We start from the raw sequence: 26,517 nt of genomic DNA, 5'->3' as shown, positions 1-26,517 counted from the left end.
AGGGAGGACGTGGCCTTGAAACGGGTCCTCAGAGGCTGCTCTCCTCTGCTCCTGCCCTCCCTCCCTCTACCACACTCCTTTTCTTTGCTCTTTCTTTCTTCTTCCATCTCTTTCTCCTTCTGCACGTATTGGTCTTTTCCCTCCCTCCAGACATATGTGGGAAAACTAGACAGCTGCTGAGGACACTACTAAAGATTGCCTGGCCTGGGAGTCCACGAAAATGGGATGAGAGAGACAAATGGAGAGTCTGGGCTGAGGAGGACCTGCCCTGCCCACAGGGCTTTGGCTTCTTGAGGTGTGAATAATGAAATTGGTAGCCCTCATCTCATCCTAAGGGAGAGGAAGGTGTGGATTAGCTGTGCTCTTGAGATGAGAGGTTCAGAGAGGGTGAGTGTCTCCCTGATGGTCACACAGCACCCCAGAGGCAGAACTGGCATAGATCCCGGACTCCCATCTCCAAGGAGGAAGAGTGCTGACTTTATGGAATTCATAGACTTCTGGGTTTGACTCTCAGCTTTGTCATAGGCAGGGGATCAGTGCTTGTACTTCACTCCTTGGAGAGAGAGTTCTAAAATGCTCAGCGTTCACAGATCAGCTCATTAAAAAACAAACGGGGACTGAATGAGCCTGCCAACGCTTCACTTCCCCAAGTAAGTTCATTTAAAAAGTCATCCATGTTCTCACCATCTCCTAGAAAGGATATTTTAAAGCAAAGAAGTAGGAAGGACATAGTTTTAGAATAAAAGAATGAAGCGTTTAAGTGGAACACGTTTAACTTGGTGGAAACGTCAACACTCTGCTCATGTCAGTGTCCTTTCATCAGGGGCAGGTGAAAACCGCATCTGAGACCCACGATGGTTTGTGGCTGTGTTTGTGGGCTGCTGTCTGGGGTCGGGAAGGACCAGGGCCACAGCAGCTCAACTGGACCCTTCCTGGGCTCTTGGATCAGATGGGGCCCGAGCAGCCTCAGAAGGGAGCGCATGCATAATTAACAACATCTCTCCTGGGCAGGTGATGAGAAATTTGATAAAATGGAGACCTCATGAGCCACAGGAGAAGAGAAAACACCTACAAAAATAGGCTTTCTGCCAGTAGACAGTTTAAGTGAGTGGCAATCACAAGTGTGAAAGCATCACAGAGTTTCTGAGACTTGCAAACTCCTCTCTCACCCCCCACCCCCCAGGCCACCACCAGCACCTCTGCACCCTGAGGCCAGGGACTAACCCATCTGCCCTATCTATCCCAGTTGCCACCTGGCCTGTGCCCTGGCTCTGTGCCACCTAGAGAGAGAACTACCTTTTTCTTACTAATCAATTAGCCAGCATGCCCCAAACACTAATGCAGGTGTCAAGGACAGGTAGGTGAAAAAGAGGGAAAGCCACAGTCCCCTGCCTGCAGGAGTCTACAAGATACCCACCAGGGAAACAGCCGCCTGTAACAGAGACAAAGAAAACACCCAGACATCAATAATAGGAATGTTATCAACTGCTGAATGAGCTGTAGTAGTAATGACCTCTGGTTTGCATAGCCCTTTACGGTTTACAAAGAGCTGTCACCTGTATAAGACCCTTACCACCGCCCTGTAAGGTAGGCGTTATCCAGCCATTTTGCAGACTGGTAAACTGAAGGTCAGAAATAGCAGTGTGGCAGAGCAGGACAGGCTGTGGGCCTCGAAAGCTGATGTATTTGTTAGAGATGATGAAGCAGAAGTTTCAGCTGAGGACAGATACTGGAGTGAGCTGTGCCCACATCACAGATGGTGCAGGGAGACTTCGAAACCGCAGGTGGCAGAGAACCTGCTAGATGACTCTTGCACCCTCTCCACAGGGTTGGGAGTGGGGATCGAGAGCTGATTTTGGGAGAGGCCATTCAGAACGATCTGAGCATTGTGTGGGGAGGAGGGGGATACGTCCTTGTTCACCTTAAGACAAGACAGAGAGGCTGGCTTTAAGGAGACTACTGGGAAAAATTCATAGGTATGTCCTGCATATTGGACCTGCCAGATTCCTGAATTGAGGGAAGAATTTGGGGGTGGAAGGGTACACAGGAGAGAGACCCCCCAGTGATGGGGGCGTCTCCATTAAATCCATGAACTCCCCCTGCAGAGAAGTCGACTTACCCTCTGCCAGCCTCAGGGAGAGTGATGCTGGCGAACAACAGAACCAGCCAAGTACACGTTTCCACCCCTCTTCTGCCTCCCCATCACCCAGCCTTGGAAAAAGCAGAAGCCACAGTTAGCCAGCTGGGGAGGAGGGAAAGCCAGCAGGAAGAGGGCAGGAAAACCTGGGCTGAGGACAGAGGTGCTCCAAATAAAGTGATGACAACACAAGACTGGACACTACACTAAATCGCAGCTATTTGTCTTGACTGAGTGCAGCCAGAAAAGACATGGGACTACCTCGATCTTGCCCATTTCATGGTTGCTGTGAGTTTTAAGAGCAATAACGCCCATGTAGTTCCCAGCACAGTCCTGATATGCAGGAGGCATCCAACACCTTTTAGCTTCTATTTCGTTGATGACCTCATGAGGTAGGCACTATTATCATTCCCATTTTGCAGATGAGGAAGCTGAGCTCACAGACATCCAGTGACAGGCTGCCCCAGAGTGCTAGGCTGAGCCGCCCCTGAGCTGCCAGTGCTTGTCTGCTGAGCATCTCTGTGCATCATCTTTAATCAATAGGAGCCAGAAACAGCTTTGTTCATTCACAGGTTGGAGCTGCCTGGGGAGGTGTTACCAGCCAGAAGAGAGAGGCTCTAAGGAGGGTGTCTTGGACAAAGTGCACAAGAGCTCATCTGGGGGGAAGGGGGGCTTCACATGTGGTAGAAGGCAGCTTTGCTTAGTGGTTAAGCCATAGTTCCTGGGGTTAGCCTGGTAAGAAACCACCCTACCACCAGCTGTGTGACTTTGAGCAAGTTGCTTCACATCTCTGGGCCTCAGTTTCCTTGTCTGTCATATGGGTGTCTGTGGTGTTGTTGGGGTGCTCCAGGCTTCTGAGGATGCCCCGTTTACTCCCCACCACCCCTGCATCTGTGCTCCTTGGCTCTGCTGATTTGTGGATCAGGCAAGAATTCACTCCTCCTGTCCAAGTCCAACCCCATGGCACCCACTGGGCTGCCAGGAGGCCATCTGGGCTCCTCCAATCTCATACCTTCCAGGGTGGCCCAGACCTGCCCCACTGGCCTGGAAAGGTTGTCAATGGATGCAAACACAGGATGGGAGAAGCCTCCCCTACCCTGTGCCTGCTGGACTGGACCACTCCCACAGCCTGGCCCCCAGGCTCCATTCTGCTGCCCACCCCTCAGTGATGTCGGGTGGCAGGACAGCCTCTTCCCTTCCCAGGACCTCCATTTCCCGTCTATAAATGAGACAATATTTGCCCCTAAGCCCCTTTTCAGCTGAGAATCCCTGCCAGGTCCTTCTCTTTCTCTTGGAGAAAGGACAGGGCAAGGCGCCTGCATCTGGGTTGGAATCACCTTTGTGCCTGACCTGGAGCTGGGTCCAGGTGGGGCCAAGACTCCATTTTCCTGGGGGGATCGTTAAAGCCCTGGGGTCTCTTGGGGATACCTGAGTCATCTCAGCCACAGGCTTTGAGGAGAGAAGACAGTCACCCCTCTTTTACCACCCTGCCCTCTGGACCCCGAGCTGGTGGCTCTCTGTCAGTGGGAAGCCAGTAGTTCTCATGGCCCTGAGAACCACCCCGCCCCATTTTAGTGCCAGGTGGGGCTAAGACTCACAGTGGCCACCGTCTCTGCTGAGTGGCCTCTCTCTCTCTTCTTTTCCGGGGATCCCATGCGCCCCTGCCCTGCTTCCTGTTGTGCCCCAGGGGCTGGGTGCCCGGGCTGCCCCCCTGGGAGGCTGTGGGTACTCACCGGGCTGCTGCCGCTGCTGTGTCACTGCTCGTCCCACTGCCTCTGCTCTCCCACAGCTGCTCTCCTGAGTTCACACATATTCATGTGAAAGCAGTGCTGTTGTGTGGGGCTTGGGCATCGGCTCTGTTTGCAAGCTGCCACCTCTGGGAAGTTCTCAAGTCCCTCCTGGTTCTGAGGCCTCTGCTCGTCTGGCCCAACTGAGGGCTGAAGAAGACGCTCATGGAATCATTGGACTCCCAGGCACAAGGATCCCATGAGATCATCTAGTTCCCTTCCTTCAATCAACAGAAAGGGAAACTGAGGCCCAGAGAGGCAAGTGGCCTGCTAGGGTCCCGCTGTTGGTGTTAGACCTGGGGTCAGGAGCCATACTGGCCTTCATCCGCCTGCTGCCGACCAGGGGAATCTCAGAGAGTAATCGGAAAGCTGCTTGCCTTTCCTCCACCTGGACTTGTCCAGTGTTAGGTAAGAAGGGCTGGGTAGCCCAGGGCTCTCCAGTGGCGGAGAGCAGAGTGTGTGTATGTGAGTGCACGAATGTGTGTGTACACTCACAGAGGGGTATTCAAGCAGCATATGTATGTGGAAAAATGTGTACATGAGTTTCTGGGTTCAGGTTCTCACCAAAGTAGCCCCTGAGGCCTCTGTGTAAAGTCTGGGAGATGACACAGGACCAGGGGGCTCAAGTTGGCATGGGGAATGGTCTGAAAGGCATGGCCTGGGCCAGCTCTCAGTTGAATCAGGGATAGAAGTGTGGCAGATTGATTGCAAAAATGGCCCTGGTTCTCTACCTCTCCATGTATCCACACCTTTTGCAGCTGGGGCTTTCTGTTTACCCAAATCCTTGTAGCTGGGCTGCCTGTGACTTTCTTTGCCAATAGAGTAAGGCAGAAGCGGCCCCGTGCCTGTTCTGAGCTGAGGCCTCAAGAGGCCTCTCCTGCTTCTGTCCTCTCCTGGGATTCTGCAGAAACCCTGGAGCATGTCTGGGCAAGCCTGTGGGAGGATGGGACACATGGAGCAAAGCCAGGCCAGCCTGGCCATCCCGCTGAAGCCCTGCACATGCAGCCAAGGTCAGCAGGGCCACAATGCAGACCCTCAGCTGAATGCTAATACACGGATGGGTCCTGCCAAGCCCAGAACAGATCAGATTGGGAGAACTGCCCAGCCAATTATAAATAGACTTGTGAGCAAAAGTGAATGCTTCTGAGGCATGCCACTGAGGTTTCAAAGTTTTTTGTTATGTAGTACATTTGTGGCGATAGTTAAGTGAAGCAATCCATTTCTTCAAGGTAGCCTTATCATTTCTCACATCAGCAACCCCATAGGCCAGGGACCAAACAGGACATGCTGCCATCTAAGATCTAGGAGCAGCAGGGAGAATGGGAATGTCCAGATTCCGAGCCCAGCACTAAGGCCTACCCACCCCTGACCCCCTGCTGTGTTGTCCTGGCTGATGACCTGATTTGGCTGCTACAGGCAAATCACTCCAAAGCTGAGTGATTCCTCTCCTTGTTTTTTCTTTTGGGAATGCTGGATTGTGTCCTGTTATTTACCAGTTTTCCAAATAATAGGTGTGCCCTAGCAAGCTCCAAAGATGATCAAAGTTTTTTTGGTTTTTTTTTAGATCATGATGAGGCCATGTGTTTCAGTCCCTTGCAGGGGTTGTGGCTGCTATTATTCTTAATGCTCACATTTGTTCCTTTCTTGCTATAATTTTGTCACTTTAAGAATATCATGTAAATGGAATCACATGGTAGGTAACCCTTTGAGATTGTTTTTCTCACTCATGATAATGCCTTTGAGATCCAAAGTGTTGTGCTTATTGAAGGAAACCAGAATATATCACCCCCAAATATACCTCTTTGACATGAACGTTTTTCTGAGCTGAAGGCAATTAAGAACCAGCAATGCAGAAAATGCAGGACAAGCTCTCTCTACCCTCCCTCTTTTTTGCCTAAAGGCAGTTTATAAATTCTCCTTTACTGGAGATGGCTCTAGACTCTTATTAGCCCAGAGAGGCCACGAGAGGAATCTGTAAACAAACCTTACTCCACTACATCAAATCTTCCAATTCATGCATATACTCTGTCTCCATTTATTTATGCATCTATTTGGTTTATCCTTCTCTTGTTTCTTTTTGAAAATATGTTTGTGTGTAAGTGTTTATATATAGGATCTGTATGAATACATATAGTTCACATTCACCCCTTTCTCATACAAAAATAACATACTGTATCTATTATTCCGTACATTTCTTTTTTTTTTTTCCACTTAAAAAGGTATTCTGGAGATTACTCCAAGCAGATGTGGAGGTCACTCTCAATCCTCTCTACAGCTGCACAGTACTCTGTTGTATAGATGTACCATAGCTTTTGTAGTCAGTCCCCTGATTCTCAAGGGATATTTCTGATGTTTCCAACTTTGTGCAATTACCAATAATGGTGCAATCCACTAGCTCAGTGGTTCTTTATGGAGTGTGTGAGGATGGTCACCTCTCCTGGGTCCCCCACCCCAGGACGTGGCTGTATTGGTGAAGGAGGGTGGGCTGCCTGCTGAACACTGGTTGCCTGGCAAGTGATTGTTGCATATCCCTCAGGTGTGTGTGTGTGTGTGTGTTTGTAAGTTTGGAGCCACGACCACATCCTCATCCCTGTCTCTGTTCGGCTTTCAGAGCCTTCTCCACTTGCAGCCACACAGCATCAGGAGCCCTACCCTGGAGTCTGAGGCCCAGTTTGTACTCTTTCCAATGCCTTTGTTGTGGTGGGACTCTGGGCAAGTTATTCTCCAAGTCTCAGTTTCCTCATCTTTAAATTACGTTTTGGGGATTCAACAAGATGATGGATATAGAGTGTTCGTACAGTGTAGTGCTCCTGCAGTGTAGTGCCCCTGCAGTGTAGTGCCCCTGCAGTGTAGTGCCCCTGCAGTGTAGTGCCCCTGCAGTGTAGTGCCCCTGCAGTGTAGTGCCCCTGCAGTGTAGTGCTCCTGCAGTGTAGTGCCCCTGCAGTGTAGTGCCCCTGCAGTGTAGTGCCCCTGCAGTTAGTGCCCCTTCAGTGTAGTGCCCCTGCAGTGTAGTGCTCCTGCAGTGTAGTGCCCCTGCAGTGTAGTGCCCCTGCAGTGTAGTGCCCCTGCAGTGTAGTGCTCCTGCAGTTAGTGCCCCTGCAGTGTAGTGCCCCTGCAGTGTAGTGCCCCTGCAGTGTAGAGCCCCTGCAGTGTAGTGCCCCTGCAGTGTAGTGCCCCTGCAGTGTAGTGCCCCTGCAGTTAGTGCCCCTGCAGTGTAGTGCCCCTGCAGTGTAGCGCCCCTGCAGTGTAGCGCCCCTGCAGTTAGTGCCCCTGCAGTGTAGTGCCCCTGCAGTTAGTGCTCTTGCAGTGTAGTGCCCCTGCAGTGTAGTGCCCCTGCAGTGTAGTGCCCCTGCAGTTAGTGCCCCTGCAGTGTAGTGCCCCTGCAGTGTAGCGCCCCTGCAGTGTAGCGCCCCTGCAGTGTAGCGCCCCTGCAGTGTAGTGCCCCTGCAGTGTAGTGCCCCTGCAGTTAGTGCCCCTGCAGTGTAGCGCCCCTGCAGTGTAGCGCTCCTGCAGTGTAGCGCCCCTGCAGTGTAGCGCCCCTGCAGTGTAGCGCCCCTGCAGTGTAGCGCCCCTGCAGTTAGTGCTCCTGCAGTGTAATGCGCCTGTAGTGTAGTGCTCCTGCAGTGTAGTGCCCCTGCAGTGTAGTGCCCCTGCAGTGTAGTGCCCCTGCAGTGTAGTGCCCCTGCAGTGTAGTGCTCCTGCAGTGTAGTGCCCCTGCAGTGTAGTGCCCCTGCAGTGTAGTGCCCCTGCAGTTAGTGCTCCTGCAGTGTAGTGCCCCTGCAGTGTAGTGCCCCTGCAGTGTAGAGCCCCTGCAGTGTAGAGCCCCTGCAGTGTAGAGCCCCTGCAGTGTAGTGCCCCTGCAGTGTAGTGCCCCTGCAGTGTAGTGCCCCTGCAGTGTAGTGCTCCTGCAGTGTAGTGCCCCTGTAGTGTAGTGCCCCTGCAGTTAGTGCCCCTGCAGTGTAGTGCTCCTGCAGTGTAGTGCCCCTGCAGTGTAGTGCCCCTGCAGTGTAGTGCCCCTGCAGTGTAGTGCCCCTGCAGTTAGTGCCCCTGCAGTGTAGTGCTCCTGCAGTTAGTGCTCCTGCAGTGTAGTGCCCCTGCAGTGTAGTGCCCCTGCAGTGTAGAGCCCCTGCAGTGTAGTGCCCCTGCAGTTAGTGCTCCTGAAGTGTAGTGCCCCTGCAGTGTAGTGCCCCTGCAGTGTAGAGCCCCTGCAGTTAGTGCCCCTGCAGTGTAGTGCCCCTGCAGTGTAGTGCCCCTGCAGTGTAGTGCCCCTGCAGTTAGTGCCCCTGCAGTGTAGTGCCCCTGCAGTGTAGTGCCCCTGCAGTGTAGAGCCCCTGCAGTGTAGTGCCCCTGCAGTGTAGTGCCCCTGCAGTTAGTGCTCCTGCAGTGTAGTGCCCCTGCAGTGTAGTGCTCCTGCAGTGTAGTGCCCCTGCAGTGTAGTGCCCCTGCAGTATAGAGCCGCTGCAGTGTAGAGCCCCTGCAGTTAGTGCTCCTGCAGTGTAGTGCCCCTGCAGTGTAGTGCCCCTGCAGTGTAGAGCCCCTGCAGTGTAGAGCCCCTGCAGTTAGTGCCCCTGCAGTGTAGTGCCCCTGCAGTGTAGTGCCCCTGCAGTGTAGTGCCCCTGCAGTTAGTGCCCCTGCAGTGTAGTGCCCCTGCAGTGTAGTGCCCCTGCAGTGTAGAGCCCCTGCAGTGTAGTGCCCCTGCAGTGTAGTGCCCCTGCAGTTAGTGCTCCTGCAGTGTAGTGCCCCTGCAGTGTAGTGCCCCTGCAGTGTAGAGCCCCTGCAGTGTAGAGCCCCTGCAGTTAGTGCCCCGGCAGTGTAGTGCCCCTGCAGTGTAGTGCCCCTGCAGTGTAGTGCCCCTGCAGTTAGTGCCCCTGCAGTGTAGTGCCCCTGCAGTGTAGTGCCCCTGCAGTGTAGAGCCCCTGCAGTGTAGTGCCCCTGCAGTGTAGTGCCCCTGCAGTTAGTGCTCCTGCAGTGTAGTGCCCCTGCAGTGTAGTGCCCCTGCAGTATAGAGCCGCTGCAGTGTAGAGCCCCTGCAGTGTAGTGCCCCTGCAGTGTAGTGCCCCTGCAGTTAGTGCCCCTGCAGTGTAGTGCCCCTGCAGTGTAGTGCCCCTGCAGTGTAGTGCTCCTGCAGTGTAGTGCCCCTGCAGTGTAGTGCCCCTGCAGTTAGTGCCCCTGCAGTGTAGTGCTCCTGCAGTGTAGTGCCCCTGCAGTGTAGTGCCCCTGCAGTGTAGTGCCCCTGCAGTTAGTGCCCCTGCAGTGTAGTGCTCCTACAGTTAGTGCTCCTGCAGTGTAGTGCCCCTGCAGTGTAGTGCCCCTGCAGTGTAGTGCCCCTGCAGTTAGTGCCCCTGCAGTGTAGTGCCCCTGCAGTGTAGTGCCCCTGCAGTGTAGTGCCCCTGCAGTTAGTGCTCCTGCAGTGTAGTGCTCCTTCAGTGTAGTGCCCCTGCAGTGTAGTGCCCCTGCAGTGTAGTGTCCCTGCAGTTAGTGCCCCTGCAGTGAAGTGCTCCTGCAGTTAGTGCCCCTGCAGTGTAGTGCCCCTGCAGTGTAGTACCCCTGCAGTTAGTGCTCCTGCAGTGTAGTGCCCCTGCAGTGTAGTGCCCCTGCAGTTAGTGCTCCTGCAGTGTAGTGCCCCTGCAGTGTAGTGCCCCTGCAGTGTAGTGCCCCTGCAGTGTAGTGCCCCTGCAGTTAGTGCTCCTGCAGTGTAGTGCCCCTGCAGTGTAGTGCCCCTGCAGTGTAGTGCCCCTGCAGTTAGTGCTCCTGCAGTGTAGTGCCCCTGCAGTGTAGTGCCCGTGCAGTGTAGTGCTCCTTCAGTGTAGTGCCCCTGCAGTGTAGTGCCCCTGCAGTGTAGTGCCCCTGCAGTTAGTGCCCCTGCAGTGTAGTGCCCCTGCAGTGTAGTGCCCCTGCAGTGTAGTGCTCCTGCAGTGTAGTGCCCCTGCAGTGTAGTGCTCCTGCAGTGTAGTGCCCCTGCAGTTAGTGCTCCTGCAGTGTAATGGTCCTGTAGTGTAGTGCTCCTGCAGTGTAGTGCCCCTGCAGTGTAGTGCCCCTGCAGTGTAGTGCCCCTGCAGTTAGTGCCCCTGCAGTGTAGTGCTCCTGCAGTTAGTGTTCCTGCAGTGTAGTGCCCCTGCAGTGTAGTGCCCCTGCAGTTAGTGCTCCTGCAGTTAGTGCTCCTGCAGTGTAGTGCCCCTGCAGTGTAGTGCCCCTGCAGTTAGTGCTCCTGCAGTTAGTGCTCCTGCAGTTAGTGCCCCTGCAGTGTAGTGCCCCTGCAGTGTAGTGCTCCTGCAGTGTAGTGCCCCTGCAGTGTAGTGCTCCTGCAGTGTAATGCTCCTGTAGTGTAGTGCTCCTGCTGATTCCCTGCTGGAAGGTGAACTTCAAGGCGGCAGGGACCACATTGCTTCTGTTCAGTTTTGTACCCTGGGCTGATACTTTGCTGGGATACATTGGCACAGTGGACTGGTTATTACAATATTGAGGCGCTTTCATTCTGGTTGTCCTGAGCCCTGTGAGATCCCCTGTGCATGTGCACAGTGCTTAGACCCTCTCCACTGAAGCCCCCTCACCTCTTCATGATCCAACAACTAAAGGGCTATGCTTGGCACAACAGGGTGCCTCCAGAGCCCTGCTCAGCACTGTGGCCTTTGTCCATACTAATTGGTCAGTGTCAGTGGCATATCCATTGTTAAATATTTTGATTTTCACTCCTGGTTGCACCCTTACCATTTAGTACAGTGCCTGGCACATGGCAGGTGGTTAATCTATACTTGAAGAGGATGGAATGCAGCCTTGAGCTCAGCACTTTGGATTCCAGCCTTTAGGTTTTCTTCACTGGTGGGGAAAGGATAGATTTCCTCCCAAGGATTCCTCCCCTGTGCTCTTCCCAGAGACCAGCCGCATGGGAAGGCACTGCTTTCTGGCCAGCAGTGAATTATCTTTTCCTGCCTGTGGGGCAGGAATGGGGGCTGGAGCCTTTAGGGAGAAAAGGAAGCATGCAAAGACTGGGGTCCTTTTCAGCTCATACTGAGAGGGACTCAGATGCAATAAACTACACAGACAAATAAATAAATAAACAAACAAACAAATAAATAAATAAAGGATGACTAATTGCGCAGTATGTTAAAAAAAGACAGGCTTCCATTCAGAGATCCATCTCTCAGTCTTCAAGTTCTACATACCTTGTTTCACAAAATGTGCACATCTGTTTACTTCCTCTCAACATTATTACTATTCCAGTGGTTGGGTGGCAAATATCCTAAATACCATGATACTCAAACTCCTGTATGTGTAGGCTGAAACTTTCCTTTCCCCTAAAAACCTGAATTTTCTTCCAGGATGCTGTAAGTCTTAGCATTATTTTTTTTTTACTCGTTCTCTTTGAGTCCATTGCCTGGACATATCATCGCCCAAACTCATTTATTGCTCATCTGGTCTCAGGCTGCCTTATCCTCAGCTGTGATCTTGGAAAACCAAGGGCAGGACGATATGGTGGACAGAGGCTTGAGCCTGGGAGATGGGAGACCTGGGCTCCTGCTGACACCAGAGAAGAGGGTTTGGGGAGGTCTGATGGCTAACCTCAACCCACCCTGTCTTCTTGCCAGGTTTTGTTACAGGAAAGAATTCAAAAAAGGAGTCACAGTAGAAAGTGAAAACAGGTTTAATGTAATGGACAAGAAACACAGACTTCACAGAGAAAGTTCAGCCTACCTCCAGAGACTGAGCTGGCCTGCACCAAGTTTAATACAAAAGTAAAAAATACACATTCACAGACAAAGTGCAGGCAGGCTCTAGAACGGCAGCATGCTAAAAGCAAGTTTGATACAAAAAGAAAGAAATACACACCTTAGGCAAAGTGTGGGCTGGCCCCAAGAGAGTGAGCAACAATTTTGCCTTCTATGGGGATTCCACTTTTATAGTTTCATTATTTAATACATATTCATGTTATCTAATGAATATTCAACTAAGGGAGTGGTTCTCTGTTATGTAACATAGCCTTGCACATGCTCAGTTGGCCTCTTTAGAGCATGTTCATTGGCCAAATTCTACCACATGCACCAAATATGTTCAAATATATTCTGTGCTCTCTAGCACCTCTAGTGGGAGGTCATTCAAGGGATAAACTTTTTACTGAGCATGCTCAGCAAATGAGATTATGTAAGTCTGCCCCCTGTGGTCTTGGTCTCCATGTGCTGGTGCCCAAATAGGTGCTACAGGCCACCATAGTGCTTGACTGAGAGGTGGAGCTTGAGTCCTAGGGGAGTGGCCTAAGGCCCAGGGGTGGGGCCTGAAATCCAAACCGAGGGGGACTGAGCACCTCCTACCTCCCTGCTCCTCTTTGCTACTAACTCACCTTGTGGTGGTCCTGGACCCATCCCGAGGGTCCCAACTAGCACTCAGTGCTGCTAGGCAAGTGATACACTGCACACAGAGGCAGTAGGAACTCAGTCTAGTTATGAGAGCCCTGAACTGAGGGGGTCTGGTCTCAGACCTTCCAGCACTTCCTGGCTATGAGGATGTGGTGGTATCGTCTCATCTCTCTGTGCCTCAGTCTTTTCATCTGGAAAATGGGCACGAGATAGTGGTCCTTGCCCTCTCTATGTACAAGTGAGTTATGCTATTCAAGTAGGAGAATAAGGGTGGAATTATCAATGGGGAGGACAGGGGCACCCAGGGGCCTTGCTAGCTCTCTTAAAGCTGCTCCTCAAAGGAACTCACTTCCTCTGCCATTGTGGGAGGAGATAAAGTTGGAGCATAAAGGGCAGAGGTGGAGCTTGCTGCGAAGCTACCATGAGCTTTGTGGCCGAGGCATAATGATTTCACACCATGTGCTGACAGCAGCTCCAGCCTTCCAGCTGTGACAATTTCCTCACAGATGGGACTTGATTGTGTTCAAGGTGTCACTCCGGGGGACAGGTATTCCTGTCACTACTGTGTGGGAAAAACAATAGACTTGGGCTTTAAGCCTGGAACAAGGTTATCAGGATGATAAACTAGTCTAAGATCTGGCTAACCCAGTGTTAGGCTTTAAGGGCAGTGTTGAAAACTCCAAGTTTGTAGTTAGGGAAAAGCAGATTTTATTGATATGATCTGACTTGTTCTTATTGTAAATTTATGTTTTCCATGTAAATCCTTCTAGGGCAGGATATTTGACATCTTTCTGATCTTTTTATTTAACTCGGTGTGCAACAATCGAATAGGTTTGCCAAATGAATTTCAAAAATGCTAGATATTAAAATAACTCAATGGATGGAGGAAATTATTTGACATATCTGATGATATTTTGACAGTGTTGGAGATTCATGACATCAAAGACCCCTTCCAGCTCATAAAAAATAATCTGGGTAGATCTGGAAAGTCACTCTACCCACCTTATACTACTTTGTGTGGGGATCACTGAGATGCTGTATGAGAAATACTTAATAAATGATGAAGTGCATCTAAAAATGTGTATTGTGGCCAATCCCTGGACATTTGGTAGGGAGCTTTTAACTAGATGATCTGAAATCCTAAAAATTATAACCTAGTCCCAGATGGCTGAGTCCAGGAGACTGAAACTTGAAACTTAGATGCAATCTAAGAATGCAGGAAGGAGGTACAAACCAGTTTGATAAGACAAGAAAATGAAATAAAAACACAGAAGGATTGAAAAGGAAGAAAAACAGGGTCATTATTAGAAGATGGCATGATAGTCTATGCAGAAATTCCAAAAGATCTTGTAAGCAAATCACTAGAATTAAAAAGAAAGTTTAGTGACTTAACTAGATATAGGATCAATATGCAAAAATCAGTTGTATGTTTATACACCAGCAATGAGAAGTTTGAAAATGTAATTTAAAAATATGTTTACACAGGCAAAGAAAATTAGGAAAGAATCAGAAAAAACATATACAAGTTTTTATGAGGAAATTTATTCAACTTTGTTGAAAGAGATAATTATAGACCTTAAATGGAGTAGTATGCCGTATCCATGTATCAGAAGAATCAATTGTATAAAGATGTGAATTCTTCCTAAACTGATGTGTTGGTTCAGAGCAAGTTCAACTAAAATCTCAGTGGAGTTTTTCATGGGACCTAAAATTTCAATGGATGATCAAAGGCTAAGATTAGTTTAGAGGTTCCTGACTGAAATGGAAGGAATTAAGGGAAATTCTAGCTATAAAGATTTACTATATATAGTGATTAATACAGTGTAATGTATAGTTGCAGGAATGGACAAAGAGACACAAGGAATAGAACAGAGATCTCAGGAACTGACCCACACATGTATATGACATATGACAGTGGCTTTATAGGTAAGTGGAGAAAGGAGACATGGTCAGTAAATAATATTGAGACAATTAATTACTTATTCACAGAGAAAAAAAGAATAATATTGGACTTTCACTTCATAATATAAACCAGAATCAATCCCCTATGGACTAAGGATTTACATGTAAAAGGAAAACTTAAAAAAATTTAAAATAAAATATAGAAGAATCTCTTTATGGCCTTAGATAGGAAGAGATTTCTTGAGAAAGACATGAAAAGCATAAACCATAAAAGTTTTGACACAAATTAGACTACATTAAAGTTAAAATCTTTTGTTCATTAAAAGATACTATAAAGGAAGTAAAAAGACAAGCCAAAAAATTGGAAGAAGGTATTTGCAAAACGTAATTAACAAGGGAGAAACGTGAATAGCAATAGGGACTCTTGCTGCTGATGAAAATGCTTATTGCTAAGACCTCTTTGGAGGGCAGTTGACTCTCCCTAGCAAAGCCGATCTGCACAAATCCCACACTCAGCCATTTCACTACTACTAACAGTCTAAAGAAGTACTTCTCAAACTTTAATGTACACATGAATCCCCTGGAGATCTTGTTAAAAGCAGATTCAATAGGAAAGACTGCATTTCTAACAAGCTCTCTGGTAATTCTGCTGGTCCAACGACCACACTTTCATGCAAGTGTTGGCTGAATTGTGATTCTCTGTGCTTTTCACAAATGGATTTTCTTTCAACAGCTCTCAGAAGAGCCCCGGGGAAGTCTCCATGCAGTCAGAAGAACTGACTGGGGGGTTATGATTTCCTTAAGCCCTACCTGGCCGGGGGGCGGGAGGTGGTGGGAGGCGGGGGCAGTGTCTCAGGGCACACCTGGGACCATTCACAGCATGCTAGCATGGCGGGTTCTGCCCTCACACGCTAGGGAACATGCACAAGCGCAGTCACAGTGGCATAGTTTGTATTGCACGAAACTGCAGACAACATAAATGTTGGTTAACAGGAAAATAGATAAATAAACTGTGGTGTATTTGTACGGTGGGATACTGTATATTAGTGAAAGATGTCCGGTGGGGGACAAAAGCTAGTTGCATGCAGATAGAGTGTGATTCCATTTACACAGGTTTGTAAATATGCAAAACCAGGCCATTCATGGTTCAGACATACAAGTATGTGTGGTCAGATTAGAAAGAAAAACAAAGAATGATAAACATAAAACAGAATAGTGGTTACTTCTGGGAAAGGGAGGGGATACTCCTGGGGATTTAAAAACTGTTGGTGATGCTTTGTTTTTTAAGTTAGGTGGTGAACATGTGGGTGTTTATTTTATTTAAAAAACACTTAATTTTTTAATTATTTTGAACTGTGCTATATTAAATGCTTATAACATAAAACTTACTATTCCAATCACCTTCGATTGCACAGTTCATCGGCACCAAGCAAATTCACATTGTCGTGTGATCACTACCACCGCCCACCTCTGGAACTCCTTTCACCGTCCTAAACTGAAACTCTGTCCCCATTCAACACTAATTCTTCATTACCCTCCCCCCCTCCGCCCCCGGCAACCTCCATGCTACTTTCTGTCTCTGTGCATTTGACTACCCTGCATACCTCATATAAGTGAAATCATACACGTGGGTGTTCATTTTATTACTATTTAAACTCTACAACATTGTATGTACTCGGTGGTGTGGTACATGTGTAACATCTGCCTTGTGAGGTGTCTGTGATGCAGGGAAAGGCCCTGATTTGGAACATTTGTTGATTTCCGTGGTGCATATACACCTGCTACTTTCAATCTCCCCCTACCAAATGGTTTGACAACCAGTTTACATTATTCCTGAAAGTTGTATACTCAGCTCCCATAATTGATAGGTAGATGCTGTCTCTAGCACCACAGCTTTATGTACTCTGATTTACATACGAGATATTTCATAAAAAGAGAACCCAGAGAGAGTGGAATAGTTAAAGCACATGGCAATGAGTGTTTGTAGCCAAAAGTACCTATAGGCTGGAGGGGCTGCTGCTGGGGCACAGGGGTGGGGTCGGATCCTTAACTCGTTGCCGCTCCTACAGAGTTAGGTGGCTGGATCTAGGCTAAGAGGGTCATAGGACTGGGAATGCGATTCCATGTTCCTTCTTCTACTTTTTCCTTGTCCCCGTCTGGTGACCCAGGAAGGAGGCCACATAGCCTTGTACTCACAGATATTCCTCCCCAGAACGGGTACCCTGACCATCCAGTTGTGGATAAATTGTAATGCAGTGAAGGGTTGATTCCAGAGAAAATATGCGTGAGGCCAATGAGGATCTGGATGGCTGCCAGAGAGAACAAGTCGCTATAAGAGAGAGCAGAACTGGGGGCCTTTGGGCTGCACCCCAGAATCACCTGAGGCATGATTGGTGTTGGGGCTCACCCCAAACCTACTGGGTCAAAATCTCTGGAGGTGGGGTCCATGCCTATGTGTTTTTAAAGCTCCACAGGTGATGCTAATGCGCACCAGATTTGAGAAGCACAGGTGTAAGAATGGAGGAAGGAACATCTTCCTTTCACACTTGGATCCCACAGGTGTGCAGAGAGGTAAGCTGAGCTGGTGCTTTGGCAGCAGACCTCTGGGGCTGGTGTCCTGGCTTTGGCACTGGCCGCTGTGTGGCCTCAGGCAAACACCCTCTCTGTGTCTGAGGTTCTTTATCTGTAAGAGGGGGACAACAGCATCTGGCTTGCAGGGTTGTTGTAGCCATTAGAAGGGCATGTAAAGTTTGTAGATCAGCTCCTGGCCTGCAGCAGGAGTTCAGCACCCTCTGCTGACACTATTCCTCTTTCCCACCCCGTACTCTCTTTTCGGCCTTTCCTATGCACTGCCCACAGTTCCCCTGCCATGGACACTCTGGGGGACCCTCTGTCCCCTGCAAGAATGTGTTCTTGGTCATTGCTCTTTGCTTTTCTTCCACTGTTGTCTGTGCCTGAAATCCACTTGCTGCACTCTCATCCTACTGAAATCTGATCCTTCTGTAAGGATCATCTAAATCCTTTTTCCAACACCCCATTCAGGATGAATCCCCTCCTATGTGGGGCTCCCACAGCATTTGCTATCCCTGAGACCTTGGGGTAGCATCTCGCTTCTCTGTGTCTGTTTCCTCAGGAGTCAAATCACCAGTGTAGAGCAGACACTTTCAGCTTCATGAGTTTAGGAGCTGGTGACAGACCTGGATTCCACATAAATGTCCCTTCATAAGACAGTGTCCCTCTTTTTGTCTGCATGCCCACTTTACTGCATCTAAGGAGACAGGCAGAGTTCCCCTCTCCTGATGAAATTGTAATTCACTACAGATAGTCCACATTTTTGGCTTTTCACTGTGTTTGCTCTGATTTAAAAGAATTCTGTTTTGAGAAATGTTCAAATCCTCCAAAATACCTTAAAATAATTGAGAGCCAAAGCTAATAAGCATTCGCCCAATATAAACTAATAATAAGGATAGTAATCATAATTCAAAACTATAATTATAATTACATTAAATTACAAGCATGATTCAAAATTATAATCATAATTCAAAATTATAATTACTATGTAATATCATATACTATCTTTACCTTTTGAAGAATTTCCACACACATTTATAATCTCACTTGATGCTCATGACCAAGATTTTTATTCCCGATTGTGTCTTACAGAATTTAGTCCAAGATTTGATTCTGATACGTTCGAGATGCAAACGATGTCTTGTTCTTGGTACAATCCACTTGTCTATCCCTGAAAGATCAACATGGAGGGATGGGTTGGGGGTACTCATGAGTCTGTCCCCTTCCTTAACCTATCCTCCTACTCCTGCTTCCAGGGGGAGGTTGTAACCTCTCAAGGAAGTTGACCAATTTGCACTTTTTGGGTACCCAAGACAACTTGTGCATATGTCCTTTGGCAATTGCCAGAAGGTATTATAATTATGACAGCTGCTATGAAACACCCTCCTTGGTCTTCAAGGATGATGTCTTGGTCACCTCTGAACTGCCAGATCCTCGCAGAGTGCCTGCCATGGGGAATGGGTGAATGCTACAGACTGAGTACCCATTGGATGCCATTCCCCACGCTGGCAGTTGGCGGGTCGTCCAGTGGGGCACAGGACTGATCTGGTTTATGTATCAAAAATGAAAAGGAATCAAGCTTTGCAAGGTGCCAAATGAAACAGGAGGTGGCAGGAAAGAGGCAGGAACCCCCTTGGTTGAAGAGGAAATCACAAAACCTCAGAGCTAGAAGGAATTGAAGACAGCAACTTGCTAGATCTTCTCATTCTAAAGGTGAGGCAGTTGAGGCCCAGAGAGGGGAAAGGATGTGCCTGAGGCCACTGAGCAAATCCAGATGGCCCAGCGACCTGGATTGCCTGACTTCCTGTTCAATGGTCTTCTTGGTGAAACTAGTTAGGTGCGAGAGATTTAATCAATTTTACAGCCTCCCTCAGAGACCATGGATCTGACTGGGGAGTGGCAGGAAGATGGGGGAGGGGATGGCATCTGTGGGGTTGTCCTGGGTCCAGTCTCCAGAAACAGCCATCCCTCGTTTTGTCCTTTGCCCCCTAAATCCATTCCCCTCCTTATCTAAATGCACTAGAAGTGAGCTTATGAAGTGACCCAAACTGGAGAGAGGAAGAATCACACCCCTCATGTTTCGACCTCCTCGAAATTTATGAATTTCTTGGGATTCAATGCAGGAAATGATCCAAATGACATGTTCCATCGGGACTGGTTTGAGGTATATGTTGGCCAGTGTATGTTGTTCAGAGGATTTTGAAGGTCTCCAGGCAGGGTCTGGAGCGCCGATGTTCCCAGTGAGTGTTGGGCCAGTCCAGGTGGAGTCTGCAAACTGGTCGTTCATGCTGGATACTGGAGCTCAGTGGGTTGACCCTGGGCACCTGTCGCTCCTGCTAGGTTCTGGTTCACCATGGGTGGGTTCTGTGAGTTTGCTCTTCCTGTGTCATGCTGGATCACTCTTGATGAGTTTGGGTAAGGGGTCACCCCCGAAGGCTGGATGTGGAAAATTTCTTAATGTTTTTATGCTGATGAGCAAGTGTGCCATGGAAAGAGGTAGGTGTGTAGCCTCCTCAAAATACTGAAGATATTATTAGGTGGAAAGACAGCCCATCCAGACGGCAGGAAAAGTCACTTGTATACTTCAGTTGTTAATTGTTGTTTCTCCACCTAAACAATATACTCCTTGCTGGCAGGAAACCAGATCCCATGGCACAAAATAATGTGTAGTGAATTCCAGAAGTGTGCTATTGGAAGGTTTTCTGCACTTTCTGAATCGCAAGTATAAAGTGAATACATTACATTGGTCCCCACTGTCCCAGCTGCTTCCGGAGAGAAAAACACTCCAAACTGTCAATGATCAATTTGGGTTTGGTGCTGACTGATGGATCAGCACTATTTAGTATTAATCATCTAGGAAATAAACTCAAAGGCAAGACAGCATCAGGGCTAAGAGATCAGACAGCCCTGGGTCATATCTCAGTTCCTTCATTTACTAGTTGTACGACCTGCTGCAAGTTGTCTAAGCTCTGTTTTCTCTCTCTAGAAGGCAGACAATAATAGCACCTCTGCAGTGGGTATTTTGAAGATGAAGTGTGAAGCTTCCAGCACAGAGCCTTGCACAGAGGAAATATGCAATTAACATTTATTCTTTGTTGAAGGGTAGAAACCATCTGTAAGAGAAGAGCCATTGTTTTGAACATTTTTCTGAATTGGCGCTGAACTATTTTTTTTCTGTACTTACAGCAGTGAATCTTAACGTGTGGTCTCTAGGCCAGTAGTATCAGGACCACTGGGAACTTGTTGGAAGAGCAAATTCTTGGTCCCCTCACCAGACCTGCTGAATCAGAAACCCCAGGGGTGGGGATCAGCAGTCTACGTTTTAACATGCTCTCCAGGTGATCTGATGCTGCTAACGTTTGAGAACCATGCCATACAAAAATGCCACATGCTGCTCCTTGGTGGTTTCACTTCCCTTTCCTTGGGTCCCAACAGTTAGAAATATTGGCTATAGGGAACTTCACGACATTCCCAGCTTTTTCCTTATTTTTAAATCCAGCTGGTCTCTAAGGCCCCTTCTAGCTCTACTCTTTCATAAGAGAAACAACTGTAATTAGTCTGTCACCTGGCAGCTAAGACACTTGCCCATATCTTCTCACTCACTTTGATCCTACCCCCATCTCTGCAAAGCAGGGAGACTGAGAATGTGAAGGCAAAATGACTTGCCTATGATAGTACAACTCACTGGAGCGGATCTGGGACTCAGATTTATTTTTTTCCTGATTGCTATTTTTATTTCACTATGTTTTCATTTCTCAGAAAGACTGTTTTGTCTACCAGGCAGCATTGTCACTTTTGCCTTAGACCTTGAGCATTCCTTGCTTTCTCAGGCAAACAGCAGCTTCTCAGGGGAGTGGTTTACAATCAGGACTCCAGAGACTGTGGACATTTATGCCTCACAGCCTTGTAGATAGAAAGCAATTCCTCCAGTAACATATTGCTGCTATAACCATTTTTTTCAGACTAAGCAACTGAGGCTAAGAGAGGTTAAGTGACTTGGCCATCGTCACACAGCTAGGAAGATGCTGAAGATTGTATTATGAGAACTGAAGTTCTGTCTGCATTCTGTTTTCATAATGAATACTGTGTTAAACGTTATACTCTGCTTCATGATATGAAAAAACAGTTATTTCTGTCTTCCCTTCTCAGAGCAGGCTTTCTTTTTCTGTGTGAAAAGCAATACAGCCTTCAACCTGAAAATTGTCACAGACAGCTGGGCCCTGTGACGAATGTTCCTGAGACCCCTTCACGTCTCCCTCCTGTTAGGAAAATGTCAGGAACAAAGGAGGTGGTTCTGTCAGAAGCCTTTCTACCAGTTCCAGACTGAGGCTCTACATAACCCTGATCACAGCTGGACTCGCTAGTGGATGTCCTTCGGGTTTCCAGCCTTCTATGTTAACATTGCACAGATATGAACTAGTTTCAGGAACCTGTTCTGGCTCTTCAGTTACCTCCCAACTGGCCAAACTTTGCATTTCTGAGGAGGATTGCTGCAAACATCATCTTGCTGGAGTGCACCAGCCTGTATGCGGACCCCTGACTCCTGGCAGTTCCCGAGAGACACATCCCAGGGCATGTGTAGGTCCCACTTCTCTCCTGGTATGATCCCATCTCCCTCAGAGTCTTACAGAAGTCTTACCTTGTAGTCCTAGAAAGCCTTTGGATGTTCTTTCTTCAGTCTCTGTGAGTTTCTGCAGCATGGTATAGAAATTCCTGATAAAGGAAGAAAACTTAGGTTTCTCTTTCAAGCTCCGAAGTCCTCTTTGCAGTTTCATTTAAAGTCAGTGAGTCTATGGTGTGGTGTTCATGTTGAGTTCATTTGCCCCTCAGAATATTTATGGTCTTGGTTGGGACAGTATTCCATGGGAATTCCTTCCAAGGTCTATGTTTGAGAAAGGGAGAAATTCTGAAATAGGTCATTAAGATTTCATGAGCCAAGAGATTACAGTTACTAAGCAATTAATGAGTATTTATTGAGTGTCTTTTGTGTCCTGGATGGTACGCTAGATGCTGAGATACAAGGTGCTCTCTTGCTTACAGAGTTGGCAAGGCAGAATATGGCCATTGTTGGATCACATATGAGTATGGCTAGGAACAAACAAATAGACCGCCAGGGATGAAGGAGTTGGCAGATGTGTCAAAGAGCTGGGCTGGTCCTAGGAGATTTGCTAAGTGGCTAGACATCGAGTTGGACATTGAAAAGAGAAAGGTTGGATCAAAACTGCACAAAAGCAGGGGACCTGAACACTCCACTGTCAATATTAGACAGATCATCTAGGCAAAGAATCAGTAGAGAAACACAAGATCTAAACAAGACTCTAGACCAATTGGAATTGGCAGATATCTACAGAACATTCCACCCAACAACCTCAGAATATTCATTCTTCTCATCAGCACATGGATCATTCTCCAGGATAGATCACATATTAGGTCACAAATCAAGTCTCAATAAATTCAAAAAAATTGGAATTATCCCATGTATCTTCTCAGACCACAATGGATTAAAACTAGAAATTAATAACAAACAAAACTCTGGAAACTATACAAACACATGGAAATTAAACAGCATTCTACTTAATGACATATGGGTCCAAGAAGAAATCAAGCAGGAAATCAAAAAGTTTATTGAAACTAATGAAAACAATGATACATCATACCAAAACCTGTGGGATACTGCAAAAGCAGTATTGAGGGGAAAATTTATTGCATTAAATGCTCACTTCAGAAGAATAGAAAGATGGCAAGTGAACAACCTAACACTTCACCTTAAAGAACTAGAAAAACAAGAAAAATCCAAACCTAAAGTTAGCAGACGGAAAGAAATCATTAAGATCAGAGCAGAACTGAATGAAATTGAAAACCAAAAAACAATTCAAAAGATCAATGAATCAAAAAGTTGGTTTTTTGAAAAGATAAATAAAATTGACAAACCATTAGCATGGCTAACAAAAAAAAGAAGAGAGAAGACTCAAATAACAAAAATTAGAAATGAAAAAGGTGATATTACAACTGATTCATCTGAAATACAAGGAATCATTCGAGACTACTATAAACAACTATACGCCAACAAATTTGAAAATCTGGAGGAAATGGATAAATTTCTGGACACACACAAGCTCCCAAAACTGAACCGTGAAGACGTAGAAAATTTGAACAGACCAATAACAATAAAGGAGATTGAAGCTGTTATCAGAAGGCTCCCAACAAAGAAAAGCCCAGGACCAGATGGATTCACAGCAGAATTTTACCAAACATTCAAAGAGGAATTGACACCGATTCTTTACAAACTATTCCAAAAGATTGAAATGGACGCAAATCTCCCAAACTCATTCTATGAAGCAAACATCATCCTGATACCAAAACCAGGTAAAGATATAACCAAAAAAGAAAACTACAGGCCGATATCCTTGATGAATATAGATGCAAAAATCCTCACTAAAATACTAGCAAACAGAATACAGCAACACATACGAAAAATTATTCATCACGATCAAGTGGGATTCATCCCAGGGATGCAAGGTTGGTTCAACATACGCAAATCAATAAATGTGATACACCATATTAATAAACTCAAACACAAGGACCATATGATCATCTCTATAGATGCTGAAAAAGCATTTGATAAAGTTCAGCACTCATTCATGACAAAGACCCTCTATAAGTTAGGTATAGAGGGAAAGTATCTCAACATAATTAAAGCCATATATGCCAAACCCACTGCCAATATCATCCTGAATGGGGAAAAGCTGAAAGCTTTTCCTTTAAGAACAGGAACTAGACAAGGATGCCCACTCTCACCACTCCTATTCAACATAGTGTTGGAAGTACTAGCCATAGCAATCAGAGAAGAGAAGGAAATAAAGGGCATCCAGATTGGAAAAGATGAAGTCAAACTGTCCCTGTTTGCAGATGACATGATCCTATATATCGAACAGCCTAAAACCTCTACAAAAAAACTGTTGGAATTGATAAATGATTTCAGCACAGTAGCAGGATACAAAATCAACACACAAAAATCAGTAGCATTTCTTTTCTCCAATAGTGAACATGCAGAAGGAGAAATCAAGAAAGCCTACCCATTTACAATAGCCACCAAAAAAATAAAATACTTAGGAATTGAGTTAACCAAGGAGGTGAAAAATCTCTATAATGAGAACTACAAACCACTGCTGAGAGAAATTAGAGAGGATACAAGAAGATGGAAAGATATCCCATGCTCTTGGATTGGAAGAATCAACATAGTGAAAATGTCCATACTACCCAAAGTGATATAAAAATTCAATGCAATCCCCATCAAAATTCCAAAGACATTTTTCTCAGAAATGGAAAAAACTATTCAGACATTTATATGGAACAATAAAAGACAATGAATAGCCAAAGCAATGCTCAGCAAAAAAAATAAAGCTGGAGGCATAACACTACCTGACTTTAAGATATACTACAAAGCTATAAAAACCAAAACAGTATGGTACTGGCATAAAAACAGACACACTGACCAATGGAATAGAATAGAGAATCCAGAAATCAACCCACACACTTACTGCCATCTGATTTTTGACAAAGGCACCAAGCCTATTCACTGGGGAAGGGACTGCCTCTTCAGCAAATGGTGCTGGGATAACTGGATATCGATATGCAGGAGAATGAAACTAGATCCATACCTCTCACCGTATACTAAAATCAACTCAAAATGGATTAAGGATTTAAATATACACCCTGAGACAATAAAACTTCTTAAAGAAAACATAGGAGAAACACTTCAGGAAATAGGACTGGGCACAGACTTCATGAATGCGACCCCAAAAGCACGGGCAACCAAAGGAAAAATAAACAAATGGGATTATATCAAACTAAAAAGCTTCTGCACAGCAAAAGAAACAATTCACAGAGTTAAAAGACAACCAACAGAGTGGGAGAAAATATTTGCAAAATATACATCTGACAAAGGATTAATATCCAGAATATATAAGGAACTCAAACAACTTTACAAGAAGAAAACAAGCAACCCAATTAAAAAATGGGCAAAAGAGCTAAGTAGGCATTTCTCTAAGGAAGATATACAAATGGCCAACAGACATATGAAAAAATGCTCAACATCACTCAGCATCCGGGAAATGCAAATCAAAACCACATTGAGATACCATCTAACCCCAGTTAGGATGGCTAAAATCCAAAAGACTATGAACAATAAATGCTGGCGAGGCTGTGGAGAAAAAGGAACTCTCATACATTGTTGGTGGGACTGCAAAATGGTGCAGCCTCTATGGAAAATGGTATGGAGGTTCCTTAAACAATTGCAAATAGATCTACCATACGACCCAGCTATCCCACTGTTGGGAATATACCCAGAGGAATGGAAATCATCAAGTCGAAGGTATACCTGTTCCCCAATGTTCATCGCAGCACTCTTTACAATAGCCAAGAGTTGGAACCAGCCCAAATGCCCATCATCAGATGAGTGGATACGGAAAATGTGGTACATCTACACGATGGAATACTACTCAGCTATAAAAACGAATGAAATACTGCCATTTGCAACAACATGGATGGACCTTGAGAGAATTATATTAAGTGAAACAAGTCAGGCACAGAAAGAGAAATACCACATGTTCTCACTTATTGGAGGGAGCTAAAAATTAATATATAAATTCACACACACACACACACACACACACACAAACCGGGGGGGGGGGGGAAGAAGATATAACAACCACAATTATTTGAAGTTGATACGACAAGCAAACAGAAAGGACATTGTTGGGGGGGAGGAGGGGAGGGAAAAGGGAGGGAGGTTTTGGTGATGGGGAGCAATAATCAGCTACAATGTATATCGACAAAATAAAATTTAAAATAAAAAAAAAAAATGAAAAAGAGCAAGGCTGAAGCCACATGATTTAGCTTATGATTTAGTTTATTTATGATTTAGTATCAGAATTTATACACATACCTTCCATCATATACCAGTCATTAGAAGCAAGTCATTAAGTCGAGCCCTGTAATTTCAAGAGAAGGGAAATTAGGCTCCACTTCTTGAAGGGAGGAATATCAGAGAATTTGTGAACATAGTTTTAAATGATCACAGAGCCCATATTCACAAAAACAAACACATACATACCCAGACACATATAATACATTGAAAAAAAGAGTTATCACTGAGAGTAGAAATAAAATAATTTATAAAATTCTCCTTTTTATTTTCCACTTTTTAAAAACAAACATTTTTCTTTTGTAATTTAAAAAAAGGAAATTTTTACAAGTTTACAGTCCCAGAGATCTGTGGCCAATATGGTGAAATTAATTGTATTTAATTAATAAATCAACTTGGACAGAAAAAAAAAAAAAAAAAAAAGAAATAAACCCAGCTTTTTCTTCACTTGCGCAATAACAGCAACAACAAAATAACAAAAATTAAATATAAGGGACTGGCCAGTTAGCTCATTTGGTTAAAGCATGGTGCTAATGACACCAAGGTACACGGTTTGATTCCTATACTAGCTAGCTGCAAAACAAACAAACAAACAAACAAACAAATGAATGAATAAATAAACAAACATAAGAAAAAAAAAAACTGCACAAAAGGCACAGAGTATTCTAGAAGAGTGTGAACCAGAGGTGCAGGTGCTTATCCACACCCGACTCATCCTTCAAGACCTGTCTTCAAGTCTTTCAGTCCACGAAATCTTCCTCGAATTTTCCGGTCAAAACAAATCTCTTTGAAACCTAAATGTCTCCAATGTGAGCTTCCTTACGAGGGATGAAACGGGGGGAG

The 26,517-nt window shown here is 46.2% G+C and overlaps 1 protein-coding gene across 1 annotated transcript; it reads right to left on the bottom strand.

Annotated features, from left to right (window-relative positions):
* Positions 1-10,840: 10,840 nt before the first annotated feature.
* MS4A18 (membrane spanning 4-domains A18) lies at positions 10,841-21,448 on the bottom strand. The gene is given in 5 exon segments (XM_063095151.1): positions 10,841-10,957; positions 16,374-16,486; positions 16,779-16,860; positions 18,834-19,201; positions 21,388-21,448. Coding segments are annotated over 5 exon segments (741 nt in total).
* Between the last annotated feature and the right edge of the window lie 5,069 nt (positions 21,449-26,517).

Source organism: Cynocephalus volans, chromosome 4 (assembly GCF_027409185.1).
Source record: "Cynocephalus volans isolate mCynVol1 chromosome 4, mCynVol1.pri, whole genome shotgun sequence".
Classification (NCBI taxonomy): Eukaryota; Metazoa; Chordata; class Mammalia; order Dermoptera; family Cynocephalidae; genus Cynocephalus; species Cynocephalus volans.
The sequence above is the reverse complement of the archived record's forward strand: the minus strand, read 5'-3'. Positions and strand labels throughout refer to the sequence as shown.